This window comes from Tremella mesenterica, assembly GCF_000271645.1.
Source record: "Tremella mesenterica DSM 1558 unplaced genomic scaffold TREMEscaffold_12, whole genome shotgun sequence".
Classification (NCBI taxonomy): domain Eukaryota; kingdom Fungi; phylum Basidiomycota; class Tremellomycetes; order Tremellales; family Tremellaceae; genus Tremella; species Tremella mesenterica.
In genome coordinates, this window is record NW_006711236.1 from 884,640 (window position 1) to 901,161 (window position 16,522).

At 45.7% G+C, this 16,522-nt stretch overlaps 4 protein-coding genes across 4 annotated transcripts; 2 read left to right on the top strand and 2 right to left on the bottom strand.

The window, feature by feature from the left end:
* The first annotated feature begins 190 nt into the window (after nt 1–190).
* On the top strand, nt 191–6,223 carry TREMEDRAFT_72306 (uncharacterized protein). The gene is made up of 29 exons (XM_007007180.1): nt 191–329; nt 658–882; nt 1,230–1,417; nt 1,648–1,718; nt 1,766–1,901; nt 1,949–2,026; nt 2,062–2,113; nt 2,159–2,241; nt 2,333–2,484; nt 2,525–2,592; nt 2,785–2,834; nt 2,875–2,943; nt 2,989–3,079; nt 3,158–3,275; nt 3,318–3,413; nt 3,464–3,497; nt 3,603–3,642; nt 3,686–3,713; nt 3,758–3,904; nt 3,950–4,115; nt 4,331–4,541; nt 4,584–4,639; nt 4,684–4,739; nt 4,986–5,067; nt 5,111–5,172; nt 5,216–5,339; nt 5,575–5,649; nt 5,695–5,718; nt 5,761–6,223. Exons 1-29 carry the CDS (start codon nt 290–292, stop codon nt 5,950–5,952), a joined length of 2,814 nt encoding a protein of 937 aa, XP_007007242.1. The 5' UTR covers nt 191–289; the 3' UTR covers nt 5,953–6,223.
* On the bottom strand, nt 6,209–8,076 carry TREMEDRAFT_64990 (uncharacterized protein; the record flags this gene model as incomplete). The annotated part of the gene is made up of 4 exons (XM_007007120.1): nt 6,209–6,734; nt 7,287–7,450; nt 7,673–7,754; nt 7,940–8,076. 4 exons carry the CDS (start codon nt 8,074–8,076, stop codon nt 6,209–6,211), a joined length of 909 nt encoding a protein of 302 aa, XP_007007182.1.
* A 272-nt stretch (nt 8,077–8,348) lies between these two features.
* Nucleotides 8,349–12,504, top strand: TREMEDRAFT_34323 (uncharacterized protein; the record flags this gene model as incomplete). The annotated part of the gene is made up of 13 exons (XM_007006936.1): nt 8,349–8,420; nt 8,481–8,596; nt 8,748–8,937; nt 9,127–9,224; nt 9,267–9,310; nt 9,363–9,392; nt 9,442–9,503; nt 9,716–9,803; nt 9,843–10,038; nt 10,335–10,620; nt 10,768–11,136; nt 11,508–11,680; nt 11,976–12,504. 13 exons carry the CDS (start codon nt 8,349–8,351, stop codon nt 12,502–12,504), a joined length of 2,253 nt encoding a protein of 750 aa, XP_007006998.1.
* A 205-nt stretch (nt 12,505–12,709) lies between these two features.
* TREMEDRAFT_34372 (uncharacterized protein) lies at nt 12,710–16,181 on the bottom strand (the record flags this gene model as incomplete). The annotated part of the gene is made up of 12 exons (XM_007006943.1): nt 12,710–12,831; nt 13,145–13,261; nt 13,508–13,560; nt 13,645–13,730; nt 13,761–13,762; nt 13,942–14,080; nt 14,214–14,348; nt 14,490–14,744; nt 14,876–15,006; nt 15,101–15,131; nt 15,309–15,424; nt 15,560–16,181. The coding sequence occupies 12 exons, from the start codon at nt 16,179–16,181 to the stop codon at nt 12,710–12,712; spliced, it is 1,809 nt and encodes a 602-aa protein (XP_007007005.1).
* Between the last annotated feature and the right edge of the window lie 341 nt (nt 16,182–16,522).

Consider the following 16,522-nt stretch of genomic DNA (forward strand, 5'->3'; position numbering starts at 1 on the left):
GGCTATTGTTTCACGCTGTAGGAAAGAATATGGAATATATATAGGTAAAGTATATAAGTTGTAGCAAATAGTTGCATGTGCCACAAAATAGTAGGTATACCTTATGCCACACGTGGGTTAAAAGTGGAGATGACGCACGCCCCCTACGTACTTTACCCGGCTCTCTCGGCCGGTTCACACACACACATTCCATCCAACACCCTTCTCACCAAACGCCCTCTTCCTTCTCATCCTCTTCTCATCTCTCTAGCATACTTGCTGGACGAGGTATTGGATAAACAAGGACAACATGTCGTTGACTCAGGATAATGTGGCAAAGTTGCCTAGTGGTGAGTTTATTCGATTCCTCTTCGTTGATTTGGGCATCCCTAGTCATACGTCAAAGATTCCCTCCGGCTGAATCTATCCTCGACTGGGAGTGACTTCTCTTCTTTACTCTCTTATGTGTACATTCATTCTTTCCATCATGCTCTTATATCATCTAGAAAGAATTTGGAAGAGAAACGTTCATTAATCCATCCCTCCTTCCCTCCGTCCCAGACAATGACTAGACAAACAGTCAAGAAAGCTTCCCCACCTGGATATCTCTCCACCAAGGATGATCAGTCAACAAGAGAAGTAGTGGGGAGAAGTAAAAGAAATAGTACTAAATACCAGCCCCTCAGGTCAGACGTACACCTTCGGGACATTCGGTCCATTCTGGTCAATCGGGATCACGTACCCCTTCGTTACATCAACCTCAAAGTTTATCAAGACGTTCTTCCATGTCAGCAGGACAAAGATTGAATATCGGTCCTACGCATAATGTTAACGTTGGGGAGATTGGGGTTCCTGTTGTTACCCCTAGGAAAGAAAGACCTTCTCATCAGAGATCTTTGACTGGTGAGTTGTGTTCCGCTTCTTCGTCTTTCCTCATGCCCAACCCCCTCCCCCCCTCACTATTCGTCGCGGCTTATCATGGAATGAAATGTGTACAGTATTTCAGATATTTGTGATTGGATACAATGAGTTCATTTCATCCTTTCCTTTCCTTGGTCGGGTACATGGTGGACGAGTGGAATGGCATACTCTTCAATCCATTTGATGTATCCAACACACACATCAAGCCACACTCACCAATCTTGAGATAGATGTGATTAAATCGTGATGATTCTCGTATCCGGTCTAAGAGTGATATGTGGGATATGAAATAACATACAACACTATGTATACATGACGCTAACAGTCAGGCTCATACTTCCCCTCTCAACCCGGAGTTGTGTCTATGGAAGGAGAATGGCCTATCGGGGACGAAGACACTTGGAAGACTGCTCTCAAAGCGGAAGAGATGGAGCCTAATGACGTACAAGGTGTCGCGAATAGGGTCGTGAGGCATGTCAATACCACTCTGGCAAGACAGGCGTTCAATGTCGATGAGGTGAGTATGACCCTGTCTTCCCCTAGGTGTCATCGTCCCTATTTAGTGGCACACTGGTTGTCGGGCTCTTGCACCTTCCCACTTGTTCTTTTGCTTAGCTTTGACTCGGGGTGTACTTGACTCAAATGCGAGTTTCAATTCCAGCGTGAGAGTAGCACTGCTCTCCGTTTGAACGGAGAGGAGGGTGTGGTGACACTGGCAAATAGCACAAACATATGCTGATCCCTCAGCTCGCAGCGTACCAAGCGACTGCCCTTTCGGTTCGCGACCAGCTTCTCACACGCTGGAACGAGACCACTGGGTGAGACAAAGACGAGACAGAGATTAAAGAGTCGTGCTCACCCACAGCCACCACACTCTCCGTGCGCCAAAGAGGATCTACTACCTCTCTATCGAATGGCTCATCGGGCGTTCGCTCGACAATGCCGTGCTGAACCTTGGCTTGAGGAACACATACGAAGAAGCAACTCGCAAGCTTGGCTTTGTGAGCTATCCCTTCCGCCCATACCACCTGACCAGCTGACTGTTCAGAACTTTGAAGACCTCCTTGACCAGGAAAGAGATGCAGGTCTCGGTAACGGTGGTCTCGGGCGTTTAGCGGCTTGTTATGTGAGTTGTGACCAAGTGGACGATACTGACAGCAGATCGATAGTATGGCCACTCTTTGTCTCCCCGGTTGGGGCTATGGTCTCCGATGTCAGCTGTTTCTGCAATTTCACCGAGTGAGCTGACTTGTAACAGACAATTACGGAATTTTCAAACAACTCATCTCGTCTTCTGGAGAACAGCTCGAAGCTCCTGATCCGTGGTTGGACCGTGAAAACGTACGTTTCTCATATCTTCCTTACTACCCCGAAAACAAGACCCATGTATCATGGATTGAAATCAGAAGTTGCAGCTGAGCTGACCATATAGCCATGGGAAATCGCCCGTCTGGACGTCTCTTACCCTATCCGATTCTTCGGTAATGTAGAGACTATCCCCAATACCGACCGGGCTCGTTGGACCGGAGGGATGGAATGTATGGCGGTCGCGTACGATACACCCATCCCCGGTTTCGCGACCAAGTGAGTTGTACATAAGTATTTGAACTGGTCTGATGGATAGAAACTGTGCCAACATCCGACTTTGGAAAGCTACGCCTATTTCGGGATTCGATCTCAACTCCTTCAATGGTGCGTGCATTTACAGACTTTCCTGCTTCTCTCTTCGACTCCCTATACCTTCTCCTGGGTCCCCTTCCACCCCCCTCCCCTCCCCTCCCGCCCGGACAGCGCATTTTCACAAATGGAAACGTCCTGTCGTTGACACAGCATTTGACTGTGTCATTGAGATCCCACATGTGATGTCCAGTGCTTACGTCGCAGCTGGAAACTACGAAGCCAGTGTGTCGGCAAGCAGCAGCGTGGAGAATATCGTCAGTTTACGCTTCCACCGATGCCCGAACTGACAGTCAGACCCGTGTACTCTATCCCAATGACAATATGTACCAAGGCAAACTCCTCCGCTTGCAGCAACAATACCTCGTCAGCTGAGCATCTGCAAGTCGTGAAATGAGCTGACATAAACAGTGGACTTCGGCTAGCTTGCAGGATATCCTGCGTCGATACACCAAGCTTGACCTGTCATGGAGCAAATTGCCAGAATACGTTTGCATCCAGAGTGAGCAGAACAGCCTCTTAACAAATATCATCATTCTCCCTTGAATCTTCGAAGTGGTTCCACGGCTTATACGTACAGTGAATGATACACACCCGACTATCGCGATCCCTGAGCTCATGAGGATCCTCATCGACGAAGAAGAGCTCTCATACGAACAGGCATGGAAGATCACCACAAAGGTCTTCGCATACACCAAGCAAGTCAGCTATCAGGCGTCTGTGGTATAGCTGAACAATAGTCACACCGTCCTTCCTGAAGCTCTGGAGAAGTGGGAGTTGAGCTTGTTTGAGCAACTTCTACCCAGGCATCTGCAAATCATTTACAAGATCAACTAGTGGGTGTTGTGTGACCCCGTTCTACCAGGGACTTATGACTGATTGCCAGTGATTTCCTGAACCAAGTTGCCAAACGTTGGCCGGTAAGTTTCCATTTCTGCTTCACTTGCTCTTACCGACTTTTCTCTGGTCTGAAGGTCCAATACACAAGCAACCTGATGAAAAATTTGACACTCGCTGACTTTAAGAACGACGTTGATCGTCTCGCTCGCATGAGTATTATCCAAGGTGGGTGGTCTCAGCTCATTCTCAGACATGGCTGATGTTTCAGAGGGATCTCCAAAATACGTCCGCATGGCGTACGTAATAGCTTTATCTATATAGTCACTGAGCTGACACGCAGTAACCTAGCCATCGTCGGATCGTTCAAGGTCAACGGTGTAGCCGAACTCCACAGTCAGCTCTTGCAAGCTACAATCTTCCGCGACTTTGTCGAATTCAAAGGAAGAGACTTTTTCACCAACGTGACGAATGGAATCACCCCTCGCAGGTTCGTCCAACGACCCCATGAGATCTTATGATAATTGACCATCAGATGGTTGTTACAATGCAACCCCGAGTTGGCGGCGCTTGTCACACACACGCTAGGAAGCGAAGAATGGTTGCTTAATGCCAAATTGCTCACTAATCTCTTACCCATGGGAGATAATGCAGAGTTTAGGAGTGCGTTCAAGGCTATCAAACAGTCGAATAAGGGCAGAGTGAGTTATATCTCACCAACCATCATTTCCCCTCTCCCCTGTGACCCCTTCACTTTGGACGGACCTCTGGGACCCTAGTCCATGCTGTCTCCATTTATATGGCCATTACGAGCTATCCCTCGGGTTGATGTTCCACTCTGCGCATTGTCAGTGACAGAGTCCATGCGCACAGGCTGTACTTCGGAAACCGAGAGAGAATCCTCGATTGACCTCAGCTCGCCGACGTCCTTGAATCGGAACTAGGTATCGACATCAACGTCAACAGTATCTTCGCCTGTCAAATCAAGCGTTTGCACGAATACAAACGACAGACCATTACTATTTTTTCGATGATTTACCGTTACCTCAAAATCAAGACTGCGACAAGGGAGGAAAAGAAAAAGATGCAACCGTGGACGATGATCTTTGCCGGTAAAGCAGCCCCAGGTGAGCTGGTATGTACCTGTCAAGGCGAAGCTGACATGTGAGGGTATTACATTGCCAAGTTGGTCATCAGACTCATCGTGAATGTTGGCAAGGTCGTGGTATGTATTGATTTCAGATATTGAGGCGGAGACTGATGGACAAGAACAATGATCCTGATGTGGGGGATCTGTTGAGGATTTGCTTCATCCCGGATTACAGGTGAGATTTTGGGACTTTTCTCGCTATATCCATTACCTTTTGTTTCAAATTCTCTTCGCTCATCCAGGCTGAAGGAGAGACCTTTTCTCCTGTCCCTTATCTGTCATCAGGGGATAGAGATGCCCGTTAGTAGGCCATGTTTGGGACGCCGTCACCTACCTCTTCGAAAATCCCTTCTCACTGTCCTTCTCGACATTCTCTCATACTTCAGCTCGCTCAAGACGAGAGGTCAGCTGACATGTCTAGCGTGTCCATCGCCGAAGTTCTCGTTCCCGCCGCAGACGTCAGCGTGCAAGTCAGTACGGCCGGCACTGAAGCCTCTGGAACTGTAAGGCCCGAACTCGACTGCCTTGTAAAGCTAATAGCAATAGAGTAACATGAAATTAGCCCTCAACGGCGCCCTTCTCCTCGGGACGGTGGACGGTGCCAACGTGTGAGTCTACTGGAATGTTCATCGATATAGCTAATGGCGACAGGGAGATCGCAGAGGATGCAGGAGAGGACCAGTGTTTCATGTTTGGTCACCTCGCGGACCAGGTGGCGCAGGTCAGGTTCAACAACAGCTACAATGCGTTGCCGCTTGAACAAAGGTCTCCAGAGGTGGGTCGATGATTCTTATCACGGTCTGTTAAGCCATGCGCTTGCTACCCCCTTCGTTCAGGCCAAGGTCTCTCCAACAGCCGTGCCCATCCCCCTTCCGTCCGTCTGTTCATTTCATTCGATGGCTGGCTTATTCTGTCCGATATCCAACGAAATACATGCTGCCATGCCTTCAGCACCTACGTAGTGCAGCTTCAGCGCATGAACCCCCGCCAGAGCCTTTGCTCACGTCCAGCTCGCAGAAGTCTTCAAGATGATCGAAAGCGGTACCTTTGGTGATGGACACATCTACGAAGCCCTTCTCCAGACTGTCAGTCTTTCTACTCTTTCTTCAACGTTTCACGCTGACATGCAGGTGTACGAACATGATTATTACCTCGTCAGCTCTCTTTGAATTACTTGGTACTAAACTGATGTCCAGGTCTCGAACGACTTTGGGTCGTATCTCGAAGCTCAACGATTGGTCGATGACTTATTCAAGAATGATCCGGAAGAATGGACCAAAAAAGCTATATTGACGGCTTTTGCCATGGGAGACTTTTCGTCTGATCGGTCCGTTCAGGATTACGCCGATGGTATTTGGTCCGTGGAACCATGTCGGGTTCCAGAGTAGTTTAGCTCCTTTTTTTCTCATCATCATTTTCTTGTTCATTCGACACTCCTCGTCATCTCCACTCTCCGTAACTTATTAGATGGAGTGTGGAGTGAGATGTGAGGAAGTGATCTGTTAAAACGTGTCGATATTTAGTGTGAGAATGAAAGAAATGTGATGGTTTATACTTGTGAGAAAAGAATGATCGAGGGGGAATATAACACGGTGTTAACAAGAAAGAAGGGACAGTACATAGATCCAAGATGAAGAATATGGTCTATGTTTCTTTTTCTATCAACCTGGGTTTTTTCCCTGTTGATTCTGCACTTTCTTCCCTTTCTTCCACTTCTTTCGTCGCATTCCTCCCCACGTCTTCTTCATTTTGATTTCTATCTATTCCTCCATCCTCTCCACCTCCCATTTGCCCTACTTCACTCTCCCTTCCTCTTTTCTCTGAACCTCTCTCTACTGCTCGACTCCAAGAACCGTCATTCGATCTCTTACCTAAAACCGAGCCGTTCTCCAACGAAGTTTTCCCTCTTTCTTCAACGAGAGAAGACGTGGAAGTACGGGGTATTTTGGATAAAGCCGATCCGAGTCCTTTACCAATAGGTTCCATCTTACTTTTCTTCTTCACCACTACTCCTTTGAGTAAAGATCGGACATCTTTCTTTATTGCTTTAGGTGGGAATCGTGGGGTCGTCGTTGTTGTTGTGGATGTGGATGTGGAAGGGGTGGATGTGAAGGGGGGGTTGAGAAGACGAGGAAGAGTGGGAGGATCAAGATGTTTAGCTGCTAAGGCTCTAAGTTGTCAATATAATTCTAGTGAGGTTTGTCTCAAAGTCTGGAAGAGGTTCAAGGGAGGCTTTGTATTGCCATAAATAGATAACAACTGTGACGGTCGGGCTTGAGAAAGACTAGAGGGGGTGTAGTTCCATGGAGACCCAGATAACAATGAAGTTACAGTCTCAGATGAGTGGTAGGTCTTGGGAAAGACTAGTGGGGTGGTAATTACTTGACAGACCCAGAAACACTTGTTGTCACAATTGACAGAGAAGCGGTCGGGCTTGAGAATGACTAGTGGGGTTGTAATTCCACGTAGACCCAGAAACAGTTGCTGTCACAATTGACAGAGGAGCGGTCGGTCTTGGGGGAAACCAGTGAGGTTGTATTTCCACGTAAACCCAGAAATACATCTTGTCACAATTTTCAGATGAGAGGTCGTTCATGAAAAAGCCAGTTTTATTGACTGGGAGGTTGGATTAACGACCACCGAGAGTGAGAGAGAAACTGAAGAAGAGGATATCGAAGAAGAGTAAGAGAGAGAATATTGAAAAAACGAATTTCCGACTCACTCTCTATACCCGACAAGTTCTCTAGCTTCTTCTTCTTTCACAGCTTTCTCTTTCTCTCTTTTCTCTTTATCCCTATCAGATAAAAAAGCGTATTCCTCAGCGTTCAATCCACGATATTGATTTGATAATTTCATTTTTTCATCCCATACCGCTGTCCTTGCGTCCTGTCTGTCAATATCATCATTGTCATTATCATTATCATTATCATATCAATCCCATTTCATACGACATGACAAATGTCTCATATTGACGGATCATCATACGTCGCCCTTTGTGAGAACGGTGATAGGGAGACTGGGATGATATGAATGATATGAATGATATGAATGATATGAATGATATGAATGATATGAATGATAATCTAATCAAAAAAAAAAAAAACACACTTCGGCAGCTTTAACTTTTTCGTATAACGTTCTACCATCATGTGCGATTTCTTCTCTTTCTTTTGGAGGTTCTTGTCCTATTCTAACACATCAGCATCTTTTCACCCTCTCAGAATAATGTCGATATTTCCAGCTTGAACACAAAACATCACATAAACCTCTTTTCACCAGTCTCTCAAGTCCCCCTCTTTGCCAAGTCTGAGATCATGCGGACAATGATTTATGATGTTATATGGAGAGGATGGGAGGAAAAACCCCTCGACTCACCTAGCATACGCCTCTTTCCATTGTTGCTCTTTCCTCTCATTAGCCTCTTCAACAGCTTCCTGAGTCTCGAACCGGGTCCGCATTGCCACTCTGGCATCTTGTATCATATCAGGGATAGATGCTGATATGTCTTCCATTTTGTTGGTATGATAGCTTTCTGGTGAATGTTGTTGATGACTAAGTTATAAGAAAAGTAAGAAAAGCAGGGAGAAGGCTGAGTGAGTACGTTGGGAGGGGTGAGTGAAGGAAAGTGAAGCGGCGATCTCCGCTTTCAAATCGTCATACAAAATCAATGAAACCCCATACTTTACATCTCTCTGTTTGTTTTTCATCCATTTTGGACATCTTTCAAACCAGCTTGCAGCATACAGAGAGGTAAAGAGACTGAGAAAGATCGGATGAAAACGCCATGTCCCGTAAATTAGACCTCTCAAGGTTCAGAGATGACGATTCGGACGATGATAATCCTTTCGTACCCAAGGTCAGTTTTGGCGTTTACGCCCCCGTGGACGATACAAACGGCGCTGAGACTGACACTCAGACAAAGTTGGAATTGACAGATTTGAAATCAAAGGTTTTTGCTTTAGGGAATACCAAAAAGTCTAAGAAAGATTTAGAGAGGGAAGCAGAGGAAAGGAGGAAGAAAGAGGATGAAGAGTGAGTTTTGAGCTTTTCCCCTTTAGACCTGTCTTCCCTGGTCTTACTGCTATGAACGCTTTCATTTCCAGATCCATGACTTGATATATCATTCTAATCTGTATGGAAGCGGGAGTAGATATGAGAATGGAGGGAAGAAGTTGACAGACAGAGCCGCTAAACTTGTCATGGCGGAATATGAAGAAGCTTTCGAGAAACCTTCAGGATCTACGACTCGGAATCGATTCGTTCCTGCTGGAGGATTCGTTAAAGCTGCAACAACACCTGCGCCTGTTATTCCCAAAGGTCCGAAATCTATGGAAAACATTCCCAGAGGACCAGCAGCGATGGGTTATGGCAGGGTGGGTAATCCCTTTCAACCACTTTCTGAAGACCCTCCTCCTCTTCCCACCCACGCCTCCTTCCCCCCCTCCCCCCTTCTCCTCCGAGAGCTCCTATCTTTCCAACTGTACTCTCGTCGCACGATTCCCTCTCTGTAGGACATTGCAGTCTCCTAAACCGCCGCATGCTTGTATGATGCTTATCAACAGCCAACAAGACCATCTCCGCCAAAACAACCCTCCCCTCCTCCAGGCCCAAAGCCTCGAGGAAAACGAGCCATGGACGCGTTTTTAGAAGAATTGAAAAGGTCCCGTCTCATCGACTGATACTTGACATCGCTGACGAGAAGAAACGAAGCTGCTCGGGAAGAAAGATTAGGCCGGACTGCCCAACGTACGTCTTCACTTTTGTCAGAACTCAGGACGATAAGCTAAATCCTCTATAGTAGAAGGCTCATCCATCGCCGCGCTCGCAGGTCTGCTAATGAACCATTAAACCATTTCGTTTGGTGCTGATTACCTAAGCTTGGGAGAATGAGAAAGGCGGAAAGCCTCCTGAAGAGGGCGAGTCGACAAATCTGTTCATCGTATGTGTCAACCTTGTCGCTTTTTTCCCCCTCACTCCCTGCTTCCCTCCCACTATCCCCTTCCCCCCTTGTCTCACTATTTTACTATCCCCCCAGAAACTGAGGTACGGCACAAATCATTCGGCGTTCAACGGTCAGCTGTGAATACACCACCGCTAGACTGTATCTGAGACCATGTCGGACGGAGTAGAACAGGAATCGACTGAGAACAGACCAATCTCCCTCAAAATATCACAGAAGAAAGCCTGGGAATGTTCTTCGCCAAACACGGCCCGATAGGGACCGTCAAGATCATGTGGCGTAGGTTTACTCTTCCCAGCACGCTTGTCTGATGATCAGCCAGAGGTGAAGAAGATCGTAGGGGTACGAGAGGCTTGATGGGATTTGTCAACTTTATGAAACGTCGGGATGCTGAACTGGCCCTCGAAGCGAACGATCAGTTGGATTGGGGTGGGACTATCATCCGAGTGACATGGAGTAAATCAGCTCCAAAACCTAGTAAACCGATCTATGGTGTGTTTTCGTTGTTGTCTCTGTCCTTCCCCCACCTTTCTACATATTTCGCGTGTCTTTCTCTCCATACCCCTTCTCGTCTGACTTCTGGCACTCAACTGTCAGATATTTGATCCCCACATTGCTACCCCCACCGACTGTTGGTATGGTCCCGAACGATCAGCTCATCTCAGACATCACCACAGGTCGCATCAAACGTTCCCCCTCTCCTCGAATCCGAAGCACTCGGAACAAACGCCGTGACTCTACCTCTTCTTCCCGCTCTCGTAGTCCGAAACCCAAACGTAGACGCTCCCCTTCAGATTCAAAGGGGAGAAGTCGTAAACGTTCCCGATCTGACTCACGTGGTCGGACTCGTAGACGGTCTTATTCGTCTTCCTCTTACTCTTCGTATTCCGATTCCAGGTCAAGATCAAGATCACGGAGTCCTCCTTCCAAATCTGATCTTTATCGAGATCAATGGGTAGCGAAGATAGACAAAGACCGCGCGGAGTTTGTCAAAGGTGTAGCGAGGAAGATCAGAGATAGAGGAAGTGGATATGCCGAAGATTTGAGAATGAAAGAGAAGGGGAATAAAAAGTATGATTTTTTGTCTGATAACACGGTAAGTGACCGCTAAATCATCTCCACTTACCTGCGTCCCATCCCTGCCTACTGCTATAGACTTCAGCACGTGAATTCTCTCCAATGGACCTTTAATATGCTCGACCCTTGTCGCAAGGGACAGGACACAGCCCATACTCATGTGCAGCTGCCAGAATACCATCTCTATCGATCAGGCCTCTCATCACGATATCGATTCCCTACACCTCCCCCTGACCCATTCATCGATGATGGTATAGCTTCCGTCTACTCTACCGATTCCGCAGAGGAAAGTGAGAAAGAACGTACTGCCAAAGGTCATCTTGGTAAACTAGCTAGGAAAAGGTTCGAAGCATTGTTAAGGGTGATGAGTGGGAAAAGGGCGGAAATTGCTAGAGCTATGGAATTCGCTTTGGTCCGTGCGGAAGCTGCGGATGAAGTGGCTGAGATGGTTTGTGAAAGTTTAAAATTGGGTGGAACACCTGTTCCTAGGAAAATGGCGAGGTTGCATTTGGTTTCTGATATTTTGCATAATTCCGTGAGTTTATCCCTCTCAGATTTTCCATGCGCATCAGATGATTCACCACCTGGTCATACTCTACTCTGGTTTCATCCTTCTGATCATTGTTCTCGTTCCGCCATACTTTGTCACTTCACATCCACAAGTCAAGGCTCATCTCTCATCGAACCCTTGTCATAAACATCATTCAATCGCCCTCCAGTCTTCATCTCCCACCTCACGACCTCCAACTCAGAGGAGATGAGTCTACGGTGGATGAGAAAAGGCAACTAGTGAAAGATCTCATCCTGAATTGTACATGTGGTGATATCCTTGTCCCATGCTTCAAGTTGAACCCGGGGAGGGAAAAAACCACATCTACATTGGGTTGTACAAAAACTCACCATCAGGCTTCTCCTCTTCCGAATGTATGGAAATACAGATTAGCTTTCGAATCCCGTCTTTCACCCGTCTTCGCGCACTTATGTACCGTCACTCAAAGTTTGGACGCTTATTCGGGTCGAATCAGTGCGGAGGTATTTAGAAATCAAGTTTTAGCCGTGTTGGATATCTGGGATCGTTGGTGGGTCATCCTTCTCTACCTGTACTGTATCAACTTGACCACTTTTCCATCATGATCTCATACTGAATTGACTCGTCCCATTTTCCTTAAGAGTGTAGCTTTACTCCTTCCCTACTGTTAAAGTGATTTGAACTACTAGAAGGAGGGTTTTGATCAATAAATCAATGAACCAAATTTCGGGAATTGCCATTCTTCCAGGTAACCACTCATTCATTGCAATTAAAAAAGTCAATGGGAGATTCGGTGCTACTCCAAAATGATGATTCAATTCTCTTGGCCAATGATTGATCTTCAGGATGTTATTCAACCAAGGAGTTAATGATACCCTTCGGAATTTATTACTAGGCAAGACATCTTTATCATCTCTCACGTCTCGAGATACTATTTCAAAATCAGGATCAACAATGGAATCTTCGGAACCGAAAAAGTCTGAAGGGGAGATGAAGGGATTCAAATCAGGAGGATTCAAATCGAGCTTTAAACCTATTGGAAGTGTCGTTTCTGTTTCTATCACGGACACGGCTGTGCAGATGGGAGAAGTGGAAGATGTCGACGGGAAACCAATGGACGGCGAAGATGTAGATGGTGAGCCAATGAACGAGGAAGATGTAGATGGTGAGCCAATGAACGAGGAAGATGTTGATGGGGAACCTATGGACGAGGAAGATGTAGATGGTGAGCCTTTGAACGAGGAAGATGTAGATGGTGAAGCAATGAACGGTTCGAATTATTTGAGACGATACGATCTGAAAGAAGAGGAAGATGTTGATGGTGAACCTATGGAAATTTTGGATGAAGAAGATGTAGATGGAATCCCATTTTGATGATCATGCATTCGTTCATTTCTTTCATTTCTTGTCATTCCAAGGGTCATTTCATTTCATCGGAACAATGTCCATATTCTGGAGCTCCACCTTTCAATTTATCAGATATAACGAACTTCTTTGACAACTAATACCGACGTCAAACCGTTACTCGACCTTGTATAGCATTGAGAACTGAACTGAGACAAAGTATCAGATGTAAACTTTACGCATCACAAGAACCAGGTCTAAGAGCACACCAATGAGGTTGAACAGGCGAAGCTGAAATACCAAGGGAGACAAGTCGATATCGAATATCGTTCATCCTTTCCATTGCTACTTTTGAGTCTATAGGTCAGATCTCACGCTCTTTAATTCAAATACATTTTTATGCACCCCAGTCTGCTTAGGTGCCTCATGTATCACTCAGCATCTTGAAAACTCTTCATTATCCTTCACATTCCTCTGCTTGGGTCTGTATGATGGCCTGTACAAATTCGAGCATTTTCACCTGAAACGGATAGATGTATAATCTCACCAAGTGGATGATAGATCACAGACCATAGATGACTACAAAGAGGCTTAAGCGTGGAAACGAGAAAAATCTGATTATGGAGCGGGAAGGGGATTTAGTCCGAAGGTCAAAAGGTGAGCCACTCACCTAAAGGATAAGGTCCCCCAGTCCAAAATACTTCTACTAAAGCCGCCGCTCTTGGCCAAAGAGTGGATTCGAAATTTGTCTCATCAGTTTGTTCCGTCCATAAACTCGTTTGACCTTCTATCAGTTTCTTCCACATATAGAATATTTCAACCATCCTTTTCCTCGGATTGTGTTCGTAGCTGTAGCTTGCTAAGGGTTCCAGGAGAAGGGTCTGGTTGGATTTACCCCAGGAAACACGAGGCAAGTCAAGAGTCAGTGCTCGTGCGGCATGTAAGGAGTAGAGAAGTGACACAGAGATGATGTGAGTAATCCTGATAGGAGAAGATATGGGGCTGATAGGAAGGTGACATGACAATAACTCACCTCCAAGTACTTGATCAAATTTATCAGGAGTTACCCAAACCGAGGGGTCGAAACTGTCATTCAGTCCTCCTCTGATCATGTAAAGAGTATAGAGGTACGCAGAGGGGAAAGGAGAAGATGAATAAGTATGTACTTACGAATATATTCTTTGCCAAGATTTGAAAGGATCACACCAACTATTTCCACCTCCTTGTTGTGCGATCCAAGAACCTTGTCCGCAATCCTTTCAGTCAATTATCACAACCTTATGTACAACTTCGTCTCATTCATAGAAATTCTTATGATTTAGAGGAATGTCATCTCCCGCGGACGATGGGACTTTGTAGTGGTAAGAAGGAATCATAATTGTTCATATGACCCTTGCATGGAAGAGAATGGACCGTTGAAAAGATCAAGGGGAGAAAAGCCGAAGATGATAGTAATTGAATGTAGACTTGCCAGGTAAAAGTAATCTGCAGATGCAAGAATCACCCGATAACCTTTCTCCACCACCCGCTGAGCGTCGGAAGCCTGGATCCATACTGCCACTATTGTATCGTTCTTCAAAGAAGTCAAATCGCCGTGGTCCAATACCTGCACGCAAAGTCAGCATTTTTATATAGCCTTTTGAACTGTTCGATGAACCCTCTTGATCTGTTGATATGATATATGATTTCAAGCCAAAAGGTAATATGGAGTGGAAGGAGAAAAGGAAAGAAAAAGATACCATTTCTTGCCATACTACCGGAGTAGCTCCTGCTTCTCTCACAGCACCATGAGTAATATTGACAAACTCGTCCAAAGCATCATCAAGAGTCCAACCCATTTCTTGCAATCGTGCGACAGTAGGTGGGTCTCCCAACTGGATCGATCAGCCAAGACCATATCATAAATCTCCCTCTCCTTTATCGGTCACAGACAATAGTGTTGGAAAGATTCCATTCTGAAGTAGCAAACGTAGGAGCATGATGAGCAGATTGGCAGGAGAGAAAATTCTACTCACCATACAAGCAATATTTATCTCATCTCCCCCTGTCCCAAAATACCTCCCTCTAGTCAAACTGATGATCTTCTCAAACAACCCGGCGGTCCATTCGGCCACTTCGGAAAGAGCGAAACGTAATTGTCCTGTTGGAGGTTCATTTGCGTATTTATTCCATGGTGCACTTTCGAGACACGCTACTTTCTCAGGATGTGATGTTCCTATAGAGGCTGTATGACCGGGGGTGTCAATTTCTAGTATGACGTCGATACCTCTCTAGTCTTTCAGCTTTTCTCCCTTCCACAAATGTGAGCTGTCCCACTCTAGGGTGATGATATATGGAATATATGTATGTACGAGCTATTGAGGCGACAGAAGATATGACAAAGGTTAGTAAAGACACGCACCTCTCCGCCGTAGCGTATAACTTCCTTGACTTCTTCTTCTGTATACACCTCCGGTTCCCAGGGTTTGGAAAGTTCGGGGAAAGAACTCAGTTGTAGAGGCCATGAATTAGAATCTGTGATATGCCCAATTACTCAGCCATATTCTCCTCTCCTCAAAACGGTCACTCACCATTGGAAGACGTTCAACTGTGAGATTAGCTTGATTTTTGTAAAAGTGTGAAGAACCTACTTTAACCAAGGCCATAGTGTCCAGAGTCTGGTCATCAGCCATGACCATACCTCACTATGACAGAGATGATGACAATTGAGTTTACGAGGGAGGGAGAGTAAGTCGCCAAGTTGATCATAAGAGAGCGTTTCGGCAGGGTCTATGACGGGATAACTTAGAAAGAGGAATGAGGCTATGGTCGGGAAACGAAAGGGGAAGGCCCACCTTTAGAATAAAATGAAGTGGGATGAAATGTCTAGAAGTATCTAACAAAACTGATCTCCATGGGAAAGCAGGTTTATCGGAGATATGATAAGGTGCAAATGGAGCGTAATGTATTCCTTTACTCCCTTCCTCCTTCTCTCTCTCTTCCATATTTCGCTTGTCCCCTTTGGCTCGAGGATTATCTTGGGGAAAACTTAGATGGTCACGTTGACGAGGTATTTGGGTGTTTTCCAAGTCATCGTATATTTCACTTTCCAAAGGTATCTGAGTAATAATTGAAGAAGGATGAGATCCCGGTAGATAATAAAACAATTGTTCAAAAGTTGACAAACCTCTGAACAAACCCAAAGCTCCTAAAGCGACCAGTTCAGCCTTTCCATCCATAGAAACAGTCAAGTTATATCCTTCCAACTCCAATCTGTCCTCCAGGGGATAATTGACTTGGTCCATGATTGACTTTCTCTTTCTTTCTCTTGTCTCCATATCATTTCTTTTGTCGTCGTCTTGTTCAGTGAAGAGGAGTTGTAAACTGTTTGAATAACTATCGCAACCTTTGAATTGAAAGAATTCTTCTCCTCTTCGTACAGATAGATAACGATGAGTATTATCATGTAGTCTTTTTCGAGTCCTTTCTACAGCTCGAGTGAGATCTTCAGGAGTATCGTGTGGTATAGAAATGTTGAAATTGTTTGAGAGACATAAGATTGATGTTCCGGTCGTGAAGGACGTAGGGAGGGGCCATACGTTTAGTTTCCCCGTCGTGGGTTCCACTACATTCAATTGGTCCGAGATAATATTCTCACCTAGGTGAAGAGATAAGGAGTATCCTAGTGTCGCAATGACCACCAGTATTATTGTCAAATGAAGAGACATGTTGTATAGAGGGTGTCAAGAATTCACTCGATCTGTGCGCGATAGTCAAGAAGAAGCATTACAATTTACTACTAATCAGTGCTATTCCGTGGGATATGAACAGATCGTCGGGGTGTCCGAAACGGTTTGACACCCTGTGTAGAAGTGTCATCATGGTGAGACTTGTGGTACAAGAAGTATGTCAGGAAGGGAAGAGAAGAGTGGGGGAAAGTGGGGAAGATGTGAGTGTGGCACTTTGTATTATGTGGCAATCCCGATGAACGTGGCGGAATGCGAGAAGAGTACGCAAGACATCATAACAGCAGCCAGCGAGGGAGACAGGCACACAACCGAAATCGGAA